Raw genomic sequence first — 19843 nt, 5'->3', positions numbered from 1 at the left:
TTCTTAACACAGAGTCAACCTGCACAGCAGCTTTGAGCATCCTATGGGCTTGGACCCCAAGATCCCTCTGATCCTCCACACTGCCGAAAGTCTTACCATTAATGCTATATTCTGTCATCATATTTAACCTACCAAAATGAGCCATGTCAAACTTATCTGGATTGAACTCCATCTGCCACTTCTCAGCCCAGTTTTGCATCCTTTCAATGTCCCGCTGTAACCTCTGACAGCCCTCCACACTATCCACAACACCTCCAACCTTTGTGTCATCAGCTAATTTACTAACCCATCCCTCCACTTCCTCAACCAGGTCAGTTATAAAAATCACAAAGAGTAAGGGACCCAGAACAGATCCCTGGGCACACCACTGGTGACAGACCTCCATGCAGAACGTACTTTTTTCTTTGGTAGTAATGGCAAAGGAGAATCTTTTTGAAGAAAGTATGGGTGGGAATTTCAGGGGAATTTTTTTACACAGAGAGTGGTGGGTATGTGGAACACACTGCCAGAGGTTATGGTAGAGGTAGGTACATTGGGCAAATTTAAGAAACTCTTAGATAGACACATGCATGATAGAAAAATGGATGGTTATAAGAGAGGGAAGGGTTAGATTGATATTGAAGTGGGTTAGAAGATTGTAGGCTGAAGGATCTGCACTGCGCTGTGTTGTATAATACACATGATTTAGAGTCTGTAAACTGTCATGTAGCCTCTACCTAGAGCCATAAAACCATGAGACATCAGAGCAAAATTGTGCCCAGAGCCATCAAACACTCATCATACGATGAGCCATTTTCATGAACCTCCTTTGAACCGTCTGCAGTGACAGCACATCACTTCTTAGATAAGGGGCCCAAGACTGCTCATTGTATCCCAAGTGATTTACATTCTTATATTCTAATAATAGAAAGATTTAAATTAAGTAAGTTGCACAAAAAGAGAACAAAAGATAGTGAGAAAATGTTCATGGAATCCATTGTCCATTCGGAAATCTGAATGGTTCAGGTGAGAATCTATTTATATAAGCTGTCTTATGAATTTATATTTGTTTTAAATTATTGTTTTTTTAAATTTTATTGCGTCTTTTTGGTGCTGCATGGGATCCAGTTAATTATTTTGTTCTCCTTTACACTGGTATCCTGGAAATGACATTACCCAAACTTAAAACTTTTCTGTCAAACTGTCATACCAACTTTTGTATTTCAATGTGGCGATTTCTGTATTTGCATGGCCGTTTGTGAGAGTTCTGACTCTGTCTGTAAAACACAGAGTATACGTGATTTGCCTTCCAGTATTTTCTGGATAAATCTGATTCTGGGGTGACTCATGTCTCTGTCAATCACCTCAGCCGCATTAACTCCCGCTACGTCATAGACGTCCCGGCGCATGCGCACCGGCCCACTGCGACTTTTGAATCCGCAGACCAACCGGTTCAAACCGGCGCCGGACGGTTGCCTTCTCACACCCTTTCGCTGAACGGATATCCATGCGCAGAAGCTGCGGCGAAAAGGAAAGAACCGCTTTGTCAACGAAAACCGTGCAATGTAAGTATCACGACTGATGGCGACGAAGAACAAGAAGAGATCGGTGGGATGTTACTGCCGGAGAGAGGGAATTTACTGAGGGAACTACTTCTTGCTGAGTAATCCAGTGACGTAACAATGGGAAGCTATAAAAGACGACCCCCAGGCTTTCCTACGCAGACGGCAGCGGAGACCAGAGTGGCAGGGGTGATGTTGAATGTTGTGCGGAGGGAATCGCAAGGCGGGCGGGCAGGCAGGGCGGGAGGGTGGAAAGTCAGTCAAAGTGCATCAGAGCGCTCCCGCAGCCACATTAGTGAGGAGATGAGGTGAATGTTGACAATGGTGGAAGCGGAGTGGGGGGGGTGGGGAGGGGAGAGAAGCGCTGGGCCTCCTCATAAACAACCGAGGCATCAGATGGAAGTGATAGGCAAGCTGCGGTCGTTAGGGCTGGTCTGCCTTCGTAAGGTGGGGGATTAAGGATTGGGTTCTGTACGCCGTTTAAACTGAGCAGGCGCGGCCGCCATGTTGTTTACTGGGGAGCTTTGGTCGCCATTTTGAGAGTGGGGGTGAGGTGGCGCTGATAGAGGGCGTGGGGTGCTTTCGGCTGTTAAATGTGCCGGATGCTGGCTTCGGCCTTAAGTAGGGCGGAGGGGATTCTGCGTATATGTAGAGTTGGCGGTGGTGTTGAAGTCAGTAACACCGGGGCTGGGCTAAAGGGTAGGTGACGCAGTTTATCCCGTTAGCGGGACGGTGGAGTTTGAGGGGTGGGTGATCCTTGTTATCTTGTTAGTGGGGTGGTGTGGGGAAGGGGTTGATTGCTTTGGCTATAAATAAGTGATCCCTGTTATCGTGTTAGTGGTGTGGGGGAGGGGTTGATTCCATCAGCTGTTATTGTGTCCAGGGGTGGGACCGACAATTCGGTGGGGTGGGAGAGCATCACCTGTCCGGGGGGGGGGGGGGGGGGGTTTAGCCACACCCTGAGCTGAAGTAGGGCTGGGTAGGAGAGGGGCTCCAGTGACGGGTTAATGCTTGGGTGGGGCATAGAGCCGTCATTTCCGCTGCAGTGACTGAGTTTAATACCTTTTGCACCTGTGATGGGAGCTGCTGTGCAAGGTCAGGGGCTCCCCAGCCTGCTGGTGGGAGCCTGAAGATGTGGCAGAGTGTTGAGCCAGTGTGTCCAGTGCTGCTGTCAACTGGGTGTGAAAGGGACTGGTGGTGATGGACTTGCAACTTGTCAGTGACAATGGGTGGCCAAGCTGTCCAGCAACCTCAAGCCGAGAGCGGCTGAGCTAGAACTGTGACGAGGCAGAGGATGCAGTGAGTCTCCTGGATCAAGGCAGACAGGAAGGATCGTGCAGGAGAGAACGGAGCAAGTCTGGACCAGACAGAGAGAGAGGATCGTGCAGGAGGGAACGGAGCCAGCTGGAACAGGCAGAGAGAAAGGATGGAGGCAGGAGGGAACGGAGCAAGCTGGAACAGGCAGAGAGAGAGGATCGAGGCAGGAGAGGATGGAACAAGTCTGGACCAGGCAAACAGGAAGGAGTGAGACCTGGACCGAGGCAGATAGCACAAGTGAAGATGAGGAGGCAGCCTGGTTTGGTTTGTATGTTTGGAGCCCGGTGTCGTCGTGCTTTGCTCCTACACCGTGGGGTCCGTAGGGTGGGCAACGATGTCCAGTTTTATCTTTCAGTGCCTCATTCTGAGCTGTCTTGCTGTGTGGAGTATGGTGTCCTGGCTGTGTCGCTCTCTAGGGATCAACTCTGAAAGGCCAGTCTTGCTTTGTTCTGCTTGAGGTTCAGTGCGTGACTTGACAAGGTTTGCGCTCAGGACAACCCTGGTGCTTACAGTTCACTTCCTCACAGCTAAGTGTACTTTTGGACTTACTGAGCAGGGCAGCGGAATCTTGTCAATGGCAGATGCGGTCGGTATTACACACAAACTGGGCTTTATGCCTGTGTTTCCGAGGGGTACAATAGGCAATCTCTACTGGGTCAGCTGGGAATGCTCCCCACATAATGCATGAGTCTGAGATAAATAATAATGAAAACAATTACACAGCTTTAAGATGTTCCTGCATTTGCAGTAACATTCAGCTCAGCTTGTTCCTGAGCTTTGTCATTGGGATTTACCCGTGGGCTTAATGTCTGCCATTCAGATGTAGTTGCGCCATTGTACCTGCCATTTGGAGTTTGCAATGGGCTTTATGCCCACTGCACAAGGTTGGGGAGGTGAAATGGTTTCTAGTTCTTATTTTTCAGGTATAAAATACTGATCAGCTCCTATACTGGGATCATTGTGACTGGATCATTGAATACTTCGCCCTTCTCGTGTTTGTACGTAGGTAGCTGAAGTTAATTCATGCTTTTGCTAGGTTAACAAGTTGGGTCTGCACACAAAATGTTGGATGAACTTAGCGTCTGGAGGGGAATAATAAATATGCCGTTTTGGACTGAGACCCTTCAACAGGACTGAAAAGGGGGAAGGCAGGAAGTTCTTACCTGCTGTAAGAACATAACCGGCATAAATGCCTCTCCTGACTGGAGTTCCTCCACCACTTTGTGTCTACTCCAGCATCTTGTGTTTATAACAAATTCGCTGCACGGAAAATGTATAAAGAGGGTCTAAACTCAATGTGATGGGAGATTGACTTGGGAATGGTGAAGAATTTGAATTGCTTCAAACCTGGCAGCTAAAATATTTAACATGTAGGAAGAGAACAGTTGTGGATCAGCTGCTGGCTGAATTTGTGGGGGTTGATGGGATGGAAGATGTGTTGTTGAGACTTTTACAGGCACCCAGGGAAACAATCAAGTGATCCCACTGAAGAAAGTTTCTTGAGTTTCAACCAGGCAGTTGTAAATCAGCTCAGCAACTAACTCAGAATGATTACCTCCTACTGCAGTGTTGAAGATAAGTAACACTTCTCATTTCTGAGTATGGGGCAGTGACTGATAACTCATTATTGTTGCACTGAATGTAGTTTTCAGTCTGAACAAAAATAATTACGGGCAATGGATTTTATCTTGTATGACATTGAGTTTAAATTCCAGTTCTATTGTTTCTGTAGGAAAGTATGAGTGTTGTAGCTTTCAACAACAGCATGTTTATATATTTTGTTCATGAACACCCTGCTTTGGAAGAATGCTTCCTGGAGTGGGTGATAGGAAAAGTTGTTCCAAGATTTTATTTTCCAGGTGTGCTCCTACAAAGCTATGGGAACTTGAAGATCTTTAAATCTGTCTACAATCACAGCAAGTAAACCTTCAGAATACATTAAACACCAGTCATTTCAGAACACGCTAAACCAGTGATTTCCAGCTATAAAGTTGCTTGTTCCTAAGGTAAAACAGCATAAAGTTGTAGAATGCCCTGTAAGCCTTTTAAAGTTAATTTAGTTTGTTCTTGACCAGTTGGTGCTCTTCCCAAAGATCACTGAGATGATTCAGGTTTACTAGTCATTATAATCTTCTAATTGCAGTGAAATCCACTTACAATTTAGCTTGCAATTTGGTACATTATTTCATGCAGGGTTATTTTAACTGTACTCTTAGTTATTCAGAGCCAGTTCCTTGTGGGCTTTATGCCCCTCGTTCAGACAGGTGTGAGTTACCTGTGGGCTTTATGCCCCTCGTTCAGACAGGTGTGAGTTACCTGTGGGCTTTATGCCCCTCGTTCTGACAGGTGTGAGTTACCTGTGGGCTTTATGCCCCTCGTTCAGACAGGTGTGAGTTACCTGTGGGCTTTATGCCCCTCGTTCAGACAGGTGTGAGTTACCTGTGGGCTTTATGCCCCTCGTTCAGACAGGTGTGAGTTACCTGTGGGCTTTATGCCCCTCGTTCAGACAGGTGTGAGTTACCTGTGGGCTTTGTGCCCCTCGTTCAGACAGGTGTGAGTTACCTGTGGGCTTTATGCCCCTCGTTCAAACAGGTGTGAGTTACCTGTGGGCTTTATGCCCCTCGTTCAGACAGGTGTGAGTTACCTGTGGGCTTTGTGCCCCTCGTTCAGACAGGTGTGAGTTACCTGTGGGCTTTATGCCCCTCGTTCAAACAGGTGTGAGTTACCTGTGGGCTTTATGCCCCTCGTTCAGACAGGTGTGAGTTACCTGTGGGCTTTATGCCCCTCGTTCAGACAGGTAGTGAGTTGCTTGTGGGCTTTATGCCCCTCGTTCAGACAGGTGTGAGTTACCTGTGGGCTTTATGCCCCTCGTTCAGACAGGTGTGAGTTACCTGTGGGCTTTATGCCCCTCGTTCAGACAGGTAGTGAGTTGCTTGTGGGCTTTATGTCCACTGTTTATACAGGTGTTAGTTACCTGTGGGCTTTATGCCTGCTGTTCAGACGGGTGCTTATTTACCTGTGGGCTTTATGCCCGTTGTTCATACAGGTGTTAGTTACCTGTGGGCTTTATGCCTGCCACCCAAAGTTGTGCATAGCTTTGCTGTTTGGGGGGGGGGGGGGGGGGAGAGAGCAAAATGGTTTCTAGTTTTTATTTTTCAGGTATAAGATACTGATCAGCTCCAATACTGGGATCCCATCAAACCTGAAACTTACTGGGAAGAATGATTGCAAAAGGAATCACCGGCGTTCAGTAAACTAAATTTACTTAACAGGACCATAGGCAACATCTATTTCTACAACACTTCCACCTTCAAGATTACAAAGATGCAGCTAAATGTGAGCAACTTGTCTCTAAACGTCAGTTTCAAAGTTAACAAAACATGACATTTTGTCAGTAATTTTTAAAATCGCTGCTGTTTGGGTGGGTGGGGTACAACGAGCTCTCAGAATTCTCTTCCAGATCCTGTAGACGTCCCAGTGGCAGTAATGTTTCTTGTCTGCAAGAATCAAACCGTTCAGGATTACAGGTGGCCAGTAAAGTCAATTGGGAATGTGAATATTGGAGTCTCCGTGCAGGTGGAAGTCGTGTTTCTGTGACTGGATCATTGAATACTTCGCCCTTCTCTTGGTTGTACGTAGGTAGCTGAAGTTAATTCGTGCTTTTGCTAGGTTAACAAGTTGGCTCTACACACAAAATGTTGGATGAACTTAGTGTCTATGGAGGGGAATAAACTGCAGTTTTGTCCGAGACCCTTTATCAGGACTGAAGAGGAGGGGGAATGAAGTCAGAATGAGAAACTGCTGTAAGAACATACCGGCATAACTGCCTCTCCTGACTGGAGTTCCTCCAGCACTTTGTGTCTATTCCAGCATCTTGTGTTTATAACAAGTTCGCTGCATGGAAAATGTGTAAAGAGGGTCTAAACTCCATGTGCGGTAAATGGATGGAAGATTGACTTGGGAATGGTGAAGAATTTGAATTGCTTCTGACTTGGGGCAGCTAAAATATTTAACATACAGGAAGAAAACAGTTGTGGATCAGCTGCTGGCTGAATTTGTGGGGATTGATGGGATGGAAGATGTGTTGTTGAGACTTTTACAGGCACCCAGGGAAATAATCCAGTGACCCCACTGAAGAAAGTTTCTTGAGTTTCAACCAGGCAGTTGTAAATCAGCTCAGCAACTAACTCTTTCAGTGTATTGGTTGAGAAGAACTCTTTCAGAATGATTACGTCCTGTTGCAGTGTTGAAGATAAGTAACACTTCTAATTTCTGAGTATGGCAGATTGGGGCAGTGACTGATAACTCACTATTGTTGCACTGAATGTAAAATTTTCAGTCCAAACAAAAATAATTAGGGGCAATGGATTTTTACCTTGTATGGCTTTACGAGTTTAAATTCCACTCCCATTGTTTCTGTAAGAAATTATGAGTGTTGTAGCTTTAAACAACAGCATGTTTATATATTTTGTATGTGAACACCCTGCTTTGGAAGAATGCTTCCTGAAGTGGGAGTGGGTGATAGGAAAAGTTGTTCCAAGATTTTATTTTCCAGGTGTGCTCCTACAAAGCTTTATTCTGCTATGGGAACTTGAAGATGATCTTTAAATCTGTCTACAATCACAGCAAGTAAACCTTCAGAATACATTAAACACCAGTCATTTCAGAACACGCTAAACCAGTGATTTCAGACTATAAAGTTGCTTGTTCCTAAGGTAAAACAGCATAATGTTGTAGAATGCCCTGTAAGCCTTTTAAAGTTAGTTTCTTTGAGGACCAGTTGGTGCTCTTCCCGAAAACCATTGATGATTAAGCTTTACCTGTCAGTATATATTAACTGCAGTGAATCACTTCAATTTAACTTGCAATTTTACAAAATTGCATTGGTGGTAGGAAAAAAATTGGAAATGATGGCGTGGAATTGAGCTTCTGTGCATGATTAACTGCACTAATCTATATTGATTCATCATGTGGAATTGGTTGTTAAATCACAAATCTGTTAAGTTGGATTGAAGGTGGTAGTTAATTTTTCCTTTTCTAGTTAGCTGCTTAATAGTTGCACAATGTCATAATTGAGACTAATTACCCTGGAAAATCCACTTCAGGGGATGTTGGCTTTGTAAATTGCATGCATTCTGGGTAATAAGAATATTGGTTTGAAGTAGCTGTAGATGAAACAACAAGCCAACTAGATTTGCACTGAAAAAAGGTCAGCAAATATTAGTTTACATAAATTGCTTGTATCTGTAGAGTACTGTTGGGTGGGTGGGAAGATTGGCTTCTTTTCCTTAAGATTTTTTCAGGTATTACGAGACGAAGCAAATCTCATACTTGAAGTGTCAAGCTTTTGAGAGAGACAGACAGCCCAGAGAGTTCTTCAGACTGAATGTTGTAAGGAATCTGCGCAGAGCAATCATTTTAAAAGGATGAATGAGTTTGCGACCGGAGCTATTCGTTTGACTGAATTTCTTGGATCGTTTGCAAGACATGTAGCCTTATTTCAAGCCTAGATCCGACACTTCCCAAAGCATGTTGTGGTTGGGTTCAGAAGCACTCCTGGTACAGATAAGTGTCATACTAAGATTTCTGAAAAGATTACTTTGTAAATTTAAGTTGCAAGTTACGAACTGATTTGTTGCAAATTGAAAGGGGCTGTGGGGGGGGGGGGAAGTAAGGTGATATTTCCTAGATTTTATTTTGCAGATGTGAACGAACAAGCCTAGAATTATTTACAGCTGGTCCAGTAACCTTCACTAAATGCAGTAGGTCATAATTCCTTACAAATCTTTCTCCCAAGATAAAACTGAACCATAGATGTAAATAATGTTGGAAAAGTAAAACCAGGAGGCAGTGAGCTATCAAAGCCTGAATGGGCTACAAAGTTAGAAGGCTTGATCTACCAAGGAATGCACTAATAGACATCTGGTAAGCAAGTTAACTGGTGTTTTGGAGAGGTATGGATTTCATTTCTATTTTCCCCATGAGATTAGTTTCCCTTTTGGTTGTAAATGATTTTTAGCATGTGTGTAAATTACTGCTGGAGCTTTTCATTGATTTCATTAGTGGTGGGGGGGGGGGTGTAGGGCTATGAAACAGCACTCTTCTTTCTCCCCAGATTTCCATCTTTGTTGCTCAAAGTAGACCTGCAAACTTTAAAGTATCCATCGATGGGGTTAAGGACGCAGCCAGTCTTAGTTTTTCAGCTTTCCTCTATTACCCAGTGAATTCGCTGCGTTGGAAAGTCTTCCAGTAGGTGCTGACTCTTCTAATTAAAACAATTTAAAGGGGTTTAGGGTGGGGATCAGTCATCTTCTTAGTATTTTTCAGGTCTCCATGTCGTGTTAGATAGATGGAACAGCCATGCACCGGACTTGTGTAACAGGTGCTCCTTCCATTAATATTCATTTCAAAGGGATTTAGGTGAGGAAGTCTGTTCTTAGTTTCAGGACTCCAGTCTGCACTGCTTAATTAGATGGAATACATTCGTACACTGGACTAAACAGGTGCTGAATTTCATTATTTATTCAAATCCATTTCAACTGGGCTTGGGTGGGGAACCTTCTTGTGTTTAGTTCTTTCAGATCTTCACTGCTTGCTGCTAAGCCTTGGAACGTAACCATACTCTGGACTGGCAAACAGGTGCTCCACTTGTTCATTTTTATTGAACCATTTCAAAGGGTTTAGGGTGGGGAAAAGACTTGTTTTCTTTAGTTCTTTCAGGTCTCCTGCTGCGCTTGCTTAGATGGATATCTGTACACTGGACGAGATCACCAGGTTCTGATCTTCATTCTTATTGCACCATTTCATTTGATGGGTTTAGGGTGGGGAACAGTCTTGTTCTTAGTTTTTTCAGGTTTCCAGCCCTTGCTGATGAGGTGAATACTGTGGACAGCCTTTAAACAGGTGCAGTCTTTAAACTTGTATTTATCAAATTCACTAGGGTTTTTAGGGTGGGGAAATGGCCTCTCTTTAGTTTTTCAGATACCAGAATCCCGAAGGTCTCCAGATGAACAGAAGTACAGTGTCCGTAAGCTGTCAAATGTAACTATTTTTGCCATGTGTAATTATGAATGAGTAATCAATGTTTTAAGATTTAAAATCTAATGATATTTAGTATTCTGACTGTAATGACTGTTGGAATGGTTCTATTCCATTTGTGTTGTGTTTGGTGTGGTGGTTTGTTGCATTTGTCTAGTGAGTGGCATTGGCTTGCAAGGTCAGATTGCAAATGGAACGTGTGGATTGTTTTGAGAATACATGGAGGCTCAGGAATTTACCATCTGCCCGGATTGGAAGTTTAGGCAGCAAATCAGGTTTTCTTTTACTGGGAGAACAAATAATTGTTTTCTCAGGTTTTGCTTTTGCCTTTGTAGTGCTCCACCCCAAAAAAAAGCAAAAGATGCTGGTGGTTGGCACTCCTGGTTTCCAGGATGGGGTTCAAATCCCTGCGGCATTTGCTTGCTATTCCAGACCAAGTTCCTATGGAGCACAGTTGTTTCACTAATCTTCACTGATTTGCTGCTTTAGTAATAATTTGAAATGTTCTAAAGTTCTCAGTACATTGTGTGAGGTGGGATTTGTAAATAATTTTTAAGTGGGTTCAGCAGAAGATTCCAGTCCTGGGCAGAAGGCACTTGATGTAACTCCATATTGTTGACAATGCTGAGTTTGGGTTGAAGGCTTTTCTGTTAAAGTGTCTTGTACTTGTGTGTACATTAATTTCTGGAAATTGTGCTGTAAAATCAATAAAGAGCCTGCATCCTCCTTTTGAGTGCTGTTTATTTCCTGATGCTGGATAATTTTGAAACTGCATCAGACTGCTTTTCACAGCTTCAGTTGTTCACAGGCATTGCAATAATTAGAAAAAAAAACATTTTTTACTGTCCTTTTACTGCATAAATCAAAATTACATCAAGACACAATCTTAAGGTTGTGGTCCAATAGTCAAATCATGCACTTGTGAAGACAGCAACTCTGATAATGTACTGGCTGGTTAGGTCATACCAGCAATCAATGATGCAGTGTCCTATCAGTCCTCTTACTGTGTACACCAGACAATACTTTAAAAATTACTCTCATAGTGCCCTGCACCATTAACTCAGTCAACTTTTCGGGCACCAAGTTTCAGTGGTCCTTTGGCAGCCTTCCTCTCTGCTCGCTTTGCTTCAATTTCCTTCTTCCTCTCCTCTCGCTTCTTCCTGGCGAGATCAGATTTACTTAATCCTGGATGGGGAAGGCCAGAGCCAAATGTCAGTTACCTTAATGCTTACGGGGTCCTGGCAACTCAACATTGTACTCAACACAGCACTCCATTTGATATCAACCACCACAGCTTGGGGGAAGGTAGAGATCAGCTCCATCGATCAATGTTACGGAACCTGCCCTCCCAAAATGCATTACTACTTATTAATCTGGATTCAATTCCATTTGACTCCCTCTACCCAACTTGCTAGCTGACCTCTGACCCCATTTAAGCTCTTAAGCAGTTTACCTAATCATGCCACCCTTCCTCTCATCAAGTGATCTGTGTGGAATTTAGACCTAATCAGATGATGAGTAACCAAGAAGTACTCCACCATTATATATTTTTTCCAATACAGAGGAGTCGGGATGGAATGCCGTCAGATGTGAAAATTCTGGATAACTTTACCTGATGACTGATGGGGGCAAGAGGGTGGAGTTGGACTAATGCTGCTCGAGAGGGTTTAAACTAGTTTTGCAGAGGGATAGGAACCAGAGCACCATGCTAGTAAGGGAAGGTTTGGACCTAAAGATAGATGTCCAGGAAATCTAAATCAGGTATGATGGATCAGATACTTTGAAGTCTATTTTAATGCCAGGTATATTATGGGTAAAAGTAATGAACTTTAAAGCATGGATCAGTTAGTAGGACTACAATGTGACCATTTACAAAAATCAGTTGGAAGGGAGCAAAAGGGGGGAAGAGATGCACTTACTAATCGGATAATTTCACAGCTGCACTCTGGAGAGACATAGTGGAGGGTTCAGACTAGTCCATTTGGGTGGAATAAGGAGGGTGCAATCTCATAGGTACCACTGGAATGGGTAAGTCAACAGATTTAAGGAGAGATGTAAAAATAATATAGTTGTATGGTGGAGTTCAACTTAACTAATATAAACTGGGACCTTCAAAGTGTGAAGGGTTTAGATGTGGCTGAAGTGTATTCAGGAATGTTTCTCAAATGAGAGGGGCTGTACGGGACCTGGTGATGGGTAATATGGCCAGATGACCAGTGAGAGCAGTTACAGAACAGTGATCACAACTCCTTAATTTTCTGGATAGATAATGATAGGTACTGTCATTGTGAGAGAGTTTGAAATTGGAGAATTTAAAGGGCATTCAGCAGGAAATAGCAAATGTTAATTAGTAACACCCTCTCTCTCTGGCAGGTCCACATCACACATATGGGGAGTGTTTAAAGCTCAATTGCACAGAGAAGAGAAAATGCATGTTGCTATCAGAAGAACTGGACAGGGATTGGAAGATAGGAGAACTTTGGGCATCCAGAGGTGATGAATTTAGTCAAGAAAACAAAGGAAAATCAAGTAAAGCTTCAGAGGTTATGAACAAACAGAGTATTGAAGAAACCAGAACAGAACCCAAGAAGGGAATTAGGAAAGTCAGGAGGAGCCATGAGGAGTCTGGCAAGTAGGATTTGGGTGAATCCTAAGGCATTCTATACATCAAGAGCAAGAGGATGAGAGGGGGTGGGGGGACACGTGCTTGGATGTAGAGAATGTCAGTGAGGTACTTAATGAGTACATTGCTTCCGTATTTACAAAGGAAAGGTAAGGTAAGGAGGGAACAAGGAAAAATCTTGGAAACTATAGACCAGTGAGTCTCATGTCAGTTGTAGGGAAATTGCTCCAGAAAATTCTTAGGGATAGGATATAAGAATATTTGGAAACCCATGGCCTAATTAGGGAAAGCAGGGCAAGTCATGTCTTACCAACTCGAGTTTTTTGACAGGGTGATGAGAGATGGATGAAGGTAGGGCAGTGGATGTTGTCTACATGGATTTTAGTAAGGCATTTGACAAGGTCCCTCATGGGAACCTATTGCAGAAGATTAGGATACACAAGGCCCTTGGCCAATTGACTGGATCCAGAACTGGCTTGCACTTAGAAGACAAAGGGTTGTGGTCGAAGGACATTCAAGCTGGAGGTCTGTAATTAGTGGTGCTTCTCAGGGATCTGTACTGGGACCTCTGCTGTTTGTGATGCAAATAAATGGCCTGGATGAAAATGTAGATTGGTGTGTTACCATATTTGCCAATGATACCAAGACTGGCAAAGAATACAGCACGGTATAGATATGAGCAGAGAATGGCAGATAAATACGAGTTGTTGCACTGAGTGATTGAGAACAAAGAGCCATAAATTATCAGTTGTCATTTGCAAAAGGAGGCAATAAATGGATGCTGGCTTGGACCAAAGCCAATAAAAAAGGTGTTGAAGATCAGTAACTCAGCCAATAATATTGAAATGCAACATTTGAACTGCTAAGAATGAAAACAAAAGTTGACGCTTTGGGTGTGCTGGCAGTGATAACTTCAGAGAATAACCATCGCAGATACAAGGGTGAATGAACCTGTAGGAAATACATGGAGAGTGGATCGGGACTACGAAGAATGCCTGGCCTGCGTAGACTTCTTTGCCTGGGTATTACCTTTTCTCTATTCTTTCACTATTCAGGAAAGTAAGGGAATTCTAGTGGGTGTGCACACAGGTAGCTAGTGTACAAATTCACATACTTGTTACTTTAGACAATACAAATATTGTTGGTAATTACAGTTTCTCTCTGCGCCTCTGATCCTTGTTACACAAGAGACACCAGACACTGGAATCTAGAACAAGAATCTGCCGGAGGAACTCAGTGCATGAGAAAACTTTTGATGTTTTGGGTGGAGATCTGGCACCAGAGAGGTAGTGAACTGACCTTGATCCAAGTCAACGGACTCCCAGTTTCCCTCTGTGTCCCAGTTGCCAGCAATATCGGTGCTCCAAGTGTCCGCGGCTTTCTGAGAAGACAAATTAGGGATGCATTAAAAACTAGTTTGCAAAGTCATTCAGAAAGACCACAATGCCAATGCAGCAGCAAGCTCCTGGTGTTGGAGGAGTTAGTTTGTGGGTAACCTCCTTATTTCATTTTGTCCACTCAGTTACAGTACCTTGTTCTGCGTCAACAGTAAACATGCCATTAATATGTCCAGCACTTTCCATCCGATTGAATCACTAACCATAAGACACAGGAGCAGAATTAGGCCATTCAGCCCAATGGGTTCCACCATTCCATCATGGCAGATATCAAATCAGGTTTAATATCACCGGCATATATTGTGAAATTTGTTTTTATCTGGCAACAGTACATTGTAATACACAATAAAAACTGTATTAATAATATACACACACAGGGCCTACAGAAAGTATTCATCCCCCCACCCCCACCGAATCAGATTGAAGGATGTGGGAAGTCAGGGACAGCACAATTGTCTCTGATGACTACACCTGTAAAAGGTGCATCCAGATTTGATAGAGGTCTACAAGATTATGAGAGGTGCAGATAGGGTGGATAGCCAGTACCTGTTTCCCAGGGCACGAATAGCAGAGGGCATATGTACAAAGTTAAGGGAGGGAAGTTTGGAGGAGACATTAGGGGTTCAAGGGTAAGTGTTTTTTTTTTGTTTTTTTTTTGTTTTTTTTAAAAACACAGAGGGTTGTGGATGCCTGGAATGACTTGCCAGTGATGGTGGTGGAGGCTAAAACATAAAGGGTATTTAAGAAAACAACAACAACACACAAAATGCTGGTGGAACACAGCAGGCCAGGCAGCATCTGCAGGGAGAAGCGCTGTCGACGTTTCGGGCTGAGACCCTTCATCAGGACTGACTGAAAGGAAAGATAGTAAGAGATTTGTAAGTAGTGGGGGGAGGGGGAAATGCAAAATAATAGGAGAAGACCGGAGGGGGTGGGATGAAGCTAAGAGCTGGAAAGGTGATTGGCGAAAGTGATACAGAGCAGGATAAGGGAAAGGATCATGGGACGGGAGGGCTCAGAAGAAAGAAAGGTGGGGCGGGGGAGATGGAGAACAGGCAAACAACTAAATATGTCAGGGATGGGGTGAGAAGGGGAGGACGGGCATTAACGGAAGTTAGAGAAGTTAATGTTCATCCTCCAACCTGAGTTTGGATTCATCTTGACGGTAGAGGAGGCCATGGATAGACATATCAGAATGGGAATGGGACGTGGAATTAAAATGTGTGGCCACTGGGAGATCCTGCTTTTTCTGGCGGACCGAGCATAGGTGTTCAGCGAAACGGTCTCCCAGTCTGCGTCGGGTCTCACCAATATATAAAAGGCCACACCGGGAGCACCGGACGCAGTATACCATACCAGCCGACTCACAGGTGAAGTGTCGCCTCACCTGGAAGGACTGTCTGGGGCCCTGAATGGTGGTGAGGGAGGAAGGTAAAGGCAGGTGTAGCACTTGTTCCGTTTACAAGGATAAGTGCCAGGAGGGAGATCGGTGGGAAGGGATGGGGGGGACGAGTAGACAAGGGAGTCGCGTAGGGAGCGATCCCTGCGAAAAGCAGAAGGGGGGGGGGGGGGGAGGGAAAAATGTGTTTGGTAGTGGGATCCCGTTGGAGGTGGCGGAAGTTACGGAGAATTTTACGTTGGACCTGGAGGCTGGTGGGGTGGTAGGTAAGGACAAGGGGAACCCTATCCCGAGTGGGGTGAGGGCAGATGTGCGGGAAATGGGAGAGATGCGTTTGAGAGCAGAGTTGATGGTGGACGAAGGGAAGCCCCTTTGTTTAAAAAAGGAAGACATCTCCTTCGTCCTGGAATGAAAAGCCTCATCCTGAGAGCAGATGCGGCAGAGACGGAGGAATTGTGAGAAGGGGATAGCATTTTTGCAAGAGACAGGGTGGGAAGAGGAATAGTCCAGGTAGCTGTGAGAGTCTGTAGGCTTATAGTAGATATCAGTAGATAGGCCGTCTCCAGAGATGGAGACAGAAAGATAAGAAAGGGGAGGGAGGTGTCGGAAATGGACCAGGTAAATTTGAGGGCAGGGTGAAAGTTGGAGGCAAAGTTAATGAAGTCGACGAGCTCAGCATGCGTGCGAGAGGCAGCGCCAATGCAGTCGTCGATGTAGCAAAGGAAAAGAGGGGGATGGATACTCGTATAGACTTGGAACATGGACTGTTCCACAAAGCCAACAAAAAGGCAGGCATAACTGGGACCCATATGGGTGCCCATGGCTACACCCTTGGTTTCGAGGAAGTGGGAGGAGCCAAAGGAGAAATTATTGAGAGTAAGAACTAATTCCGCTAGACGGAGGAGAGTGGTGGTAGAGGGGAATTGGTTAGGTCTGGAATCCAAAAAAAAAAGCGAAGAGCTTCCAGACCATCTCGGTGGGGGATGGAGGTATATAGGGACTGGACGTCCATGGTGAAAATAAGATGGTGGGGGCCAGGGAACTTAAAATCATTGAAAAAATTCAAAGCATGAGAAGTGTCACGAACATAGGTGGGAAGAGATTGAACATGGGGGGATAAGACAGTGTCAAGGTATGCAGAAATGAGTTCAGTGGGGCAGGAGCAAGCTGAGACAATAGGTCTACCTGGACAGGCAGGTTTGTGGATCTTGGGTAGGAGGTAGAAACGGGAAGTGTGGGAACTATGAGTTTGGTGGCAGTGGATGGGAGATCCCCAGAGCTGATAAGGTTGGTGATGGTATAGGAGACAATGGCCTGGTGCTCCTTAGTGGGGAAATGATCAAGGGGTAAATAAGAGGAGGTATCAGAGAGTTGTCGCTGTGCCTCGGCCAGGTAGAGGTCAGTACGCCAGACAACAACAGCTCCCCCCTTATCAGCAGGTTTTATAGTGAGGTTGGGATTGGTGTGGCGGGAGCGGAGAGCAGAGCGTTCGGAAGAAGTGAGGTTGGAATTGGAACAGGGTGTGGTGAAGTCAAGACGGTTGATGTCCCGTCGGCAATTAGCAATAAAGAGATCCAGAGCAGGCAGAAGGCCAGAGCGGGGTGTCCATGAAGAGGAGGAGGGTTGAAGATGGGAGAAGGGGTCATCGGTGGGGGTAGGAGAGTCCTTGTCAAAGAAGTAAGCTCGGAGATGGAGCCGGTGGAAGAAGAGTTCAGCGTCATGATGTACGCGGAACTCGCTGAGGTGTGGGCGAAGGGGGATAAAGCTGAGGCCCTTACTGAGGACAGAGCGCTCTGCCTTAGAGAGTTGAAGGTCGGAGGGAATGGTAAAGACCCGGCACGGATGAGAGATGGGATCAGAGGGGGGAGGGGGGCTAGTAGTGTCAGTGGAGAGGGAAGGGTTGGGGTGAGAGGAAGATGGAGCCTCTGAGGGCCCAGGAGCTGACGATGGGATCTGAGGGAGAGGGGACTGCAGAGTGGTGGTGGGGTAAGGGGAGACGGGAGTCACAATCGCAGCATGTGAAGACCCGGCCCGGAGTTCAAGGCTGGAGTCGCAGTCGATGGTTACGCAATCGCTTTGAAGCTGTCCATGGCCGTTGGAACACGCGGTGATGGTGCTGGAGTCCGGGTTTTCAATATGCCCTGGGTTGCTGGGGCAGCCAAGATCGACAGCCGAGGCCAATCCATGGCCATTGGAACACGCGGTGATGATGCTGGAATCCGGATTTTGAATATGCCCTGGGTCGCTGGGGCAGCCGAGATCAACGGCTGGGCCCGGGGACGTGATACGAAGTCCATGCTCTGGGGTCTGCAGATGGAAGATCTTGTGATCCTTGTAGGACGTGATAAAGTCAAAGAAACGGCGATTGCACGCATGGATCTGATGGAGGATGAAATAACGGACAAGTCCATTGCAAACGGAGAAAAAGGTGTCCCGGAGGTGTGGAAGGGATTGTGATAGGGACGCCAGGTACCTTCTCATGGCGGAGAGAGTGTCGCCCTCAGAGCTCGACGGGAGAAACAACGGGAGGCAGAGTCAATTAAATGTGAGTACCTGGGATCCTCAGAAGGTCCAAATTGAGAAGCTCGAAAACGGATCCTGAAGCCAACTGGAGTCAGTTGGCAGCGGAGACACGTTCCAAGGAAGGATATATGGCTGTAATAGCAGGTCTGGGTCAAAATATGATCGAAAAGTTGAAGGGCCAAAGGAATTATAGATGGGGAGCAGCGAGAGAGGGTTTCACTGAACTCCCGTTGAAGAGAAGATTTAAACTTCTTCAGTGTAGGGATCACTGGCAGAGGCTTCGCAGTAGAATTTAAAGAGCAAACACGAGGAAATCTGCAGATGCTGGAAATTCAAACAACAACACACACAAAATGCTGGTGGAACACAGCAGGCCAGGCAGCATCTATAGGGAGAAGCGCTGTCGACGTTTCGGGCCGAGACCCTTTGTCAGGACTAACCGAAAGGAAAGATAGTAAGAGCCTCTTGGACAGGCACATGGATGAAAGAAAAATAGAGGGTTATGGGGTAGTGTGAGTTTAGTACTTTTTTTAAAAAGGAATATATGGGTCAGCTCAACATTGAGGGCCAAAGGGCCTGTACTGTGCTGTAGTATTCTAGTATCTAGGAAGTTTTCATGTTTTATTGTTTTTTGTGGATTTAATTTGGCTTTTCCCCCCCAACATTGCTCAACAAAAAAATTCTTTTGTGTCAAAATGAAAACAAATTTCTAGAAATTGGTCTAAATTTATTACAATCATTAAACACAAAATAATTGATTGCTTAAGTATTCACTCCGTTCTAGTCTGTATTTAGTAGATGTACCTTTGGCAGCAATTACAGCCTTGAGTCTGTGTGGATAGGTCTCTATCAGCTTTGCACATCTAGACACTGCTATTTTTCCCCATTCTAACTTACAGAACTGCTCAAGAATGCATGGGGTTCGTGAGTGAACAGTTATTTTCAAGTTCAGCCACCAATTCTCAGTTGGATTAACTTTGGTGTTTTAAGCCATTCCTGTATAGCTTTGGTTTTATGCTTGGGGTCATTGTCTTCCTGGAAAACAAAACATCCTCCCAAGTTGCAGGTCTCCTGTAGACCGCATCAGGTTTTCCTCCAGGATTTCCCTGTATTTTGCTCCATTCACTCTACCCTCTACCTTCACAAGCCTTCCAGGGCCTGCTGCAGTGAAGCATCCCCACAGCATGATGCAGCCACCACTATATTTCACAGTAGGGATGGTGTGTTTTTGGTGATGTGCGGTGTTTAGCATACACCAAGCAGAGTGTTTAGTCTAATGGCCAAAAAGCTCAATTTTGGTTTCATCAGACCATAGAACCTTCTTCCAGCTGACTTTGGAGTCTCCCACATGCCTTCTGGTAAACTCCGGCTGGGACTTCATTGAGTCTTTTTCAACAGGGGCTTTCTCTTTGCCATTCGCCATAAAACTGTTGTTTGCGCAGTCTCTCCCATCTCAGCCACTGAAGCTTGCAACTCCTCCAGAGTTGTCAAAGGTCTCTTGGTGGCCTCCCTCACTAGTCCCCTTCTTGCACAGTCACTCAGTTTTTGAGGACACTGTTCTAGGCAGATTTACTGCTGTGCCATATTCTTTTCATTTCTTGGTGATTGACTTAACTGTACTCCAAGGGATATTCAGTGACTTGGAATTTTTCTTTTATCCATCTCCTGACTTGTGCTTTTCAATAACCTTTTCGTGGAGTTGCATATATTGTTCTTTGGTCTTAATGTTGTAGTTTTTGCCAGGAGTTGGACTTTCCAGATATTGGTGTATTTTTACTACAATCTGAAGCTCCATTTAACTAAGTATGTGACTGCTAAAGCTAATTGGCTGCACCAGTGATGATTTGGTGTGTCATATTAAAGGGGGTGAATACTTATGCAATCAATTATATTGTGGTTTATATTTGTAATTATTTTAGATCACTTTGTAGAGATCTGTTTTCACTTTGATACAAAATAGTCTTTTTCTGTTGATCAGTGTCAAAAAAGCCAAATTAAATCCACT

General features: G+C 44.9%; 1 protein-coding gene and 1 long non-coding RNA gene across 3 annotated transcripts in view; one reads left to right on the top strand and one right to left on the bottom strand.

The window, feature by feature from the left end:
- Positions 1-1387: 1387 nt before the first annotated feature.
- Positions 1388-10622, top strand: LOC140717697 (uncharacterized). The gene is made up of 2 exons (XR_012096586.1): positions 1388-5655; positions 5698-10622. It is a non-coding gene; the product is annotated as an uncharacterized lncRNA (long non-coding RNA).
- scyl1 (SCY1-like, kinase-like 1) overlaps positions 10621-19843 on the bottom strand; it is a 76972-nt gene continuing 67749 nt past the window's right edge. For both annotated transcript variants that reach the window (XM_073031363.1, XM_073031364.1), the window contains 2 exons: positions 13819-13900; positions 10621-11081 (listed from right to left, as the gene is read on the bottom strand). In XM_073031363.1, coding sequence (XP_072887464.1) covers positions 10957-11081; positions 13819-13900 — 207 coding nt within the window. In that variant the 3' untranslated portion in view covers positions 10621-10956. The remainder of the gene's footprint in view (positions 11082-13818; positions 13901-19843) is intronic.

The sequence above is a fragment of the Hemitrygon akajei genome, chromosome 28, assembly GCF_048418815.1.
Source record: "Hemitrygon akajei chromosome 28, sHemAka1.3, whole genome shotgun sequence".
Lineage (NCBI taxonomy): Eukaryota > Metazoa > Chordata > Chondrichthyes > Myliobatiformes > Dasyatidae > Hemitrygon > Hemitrygon akajei.
This window is presented reverse-complemented; position numbering and strand designations above follow the sequence as displayed.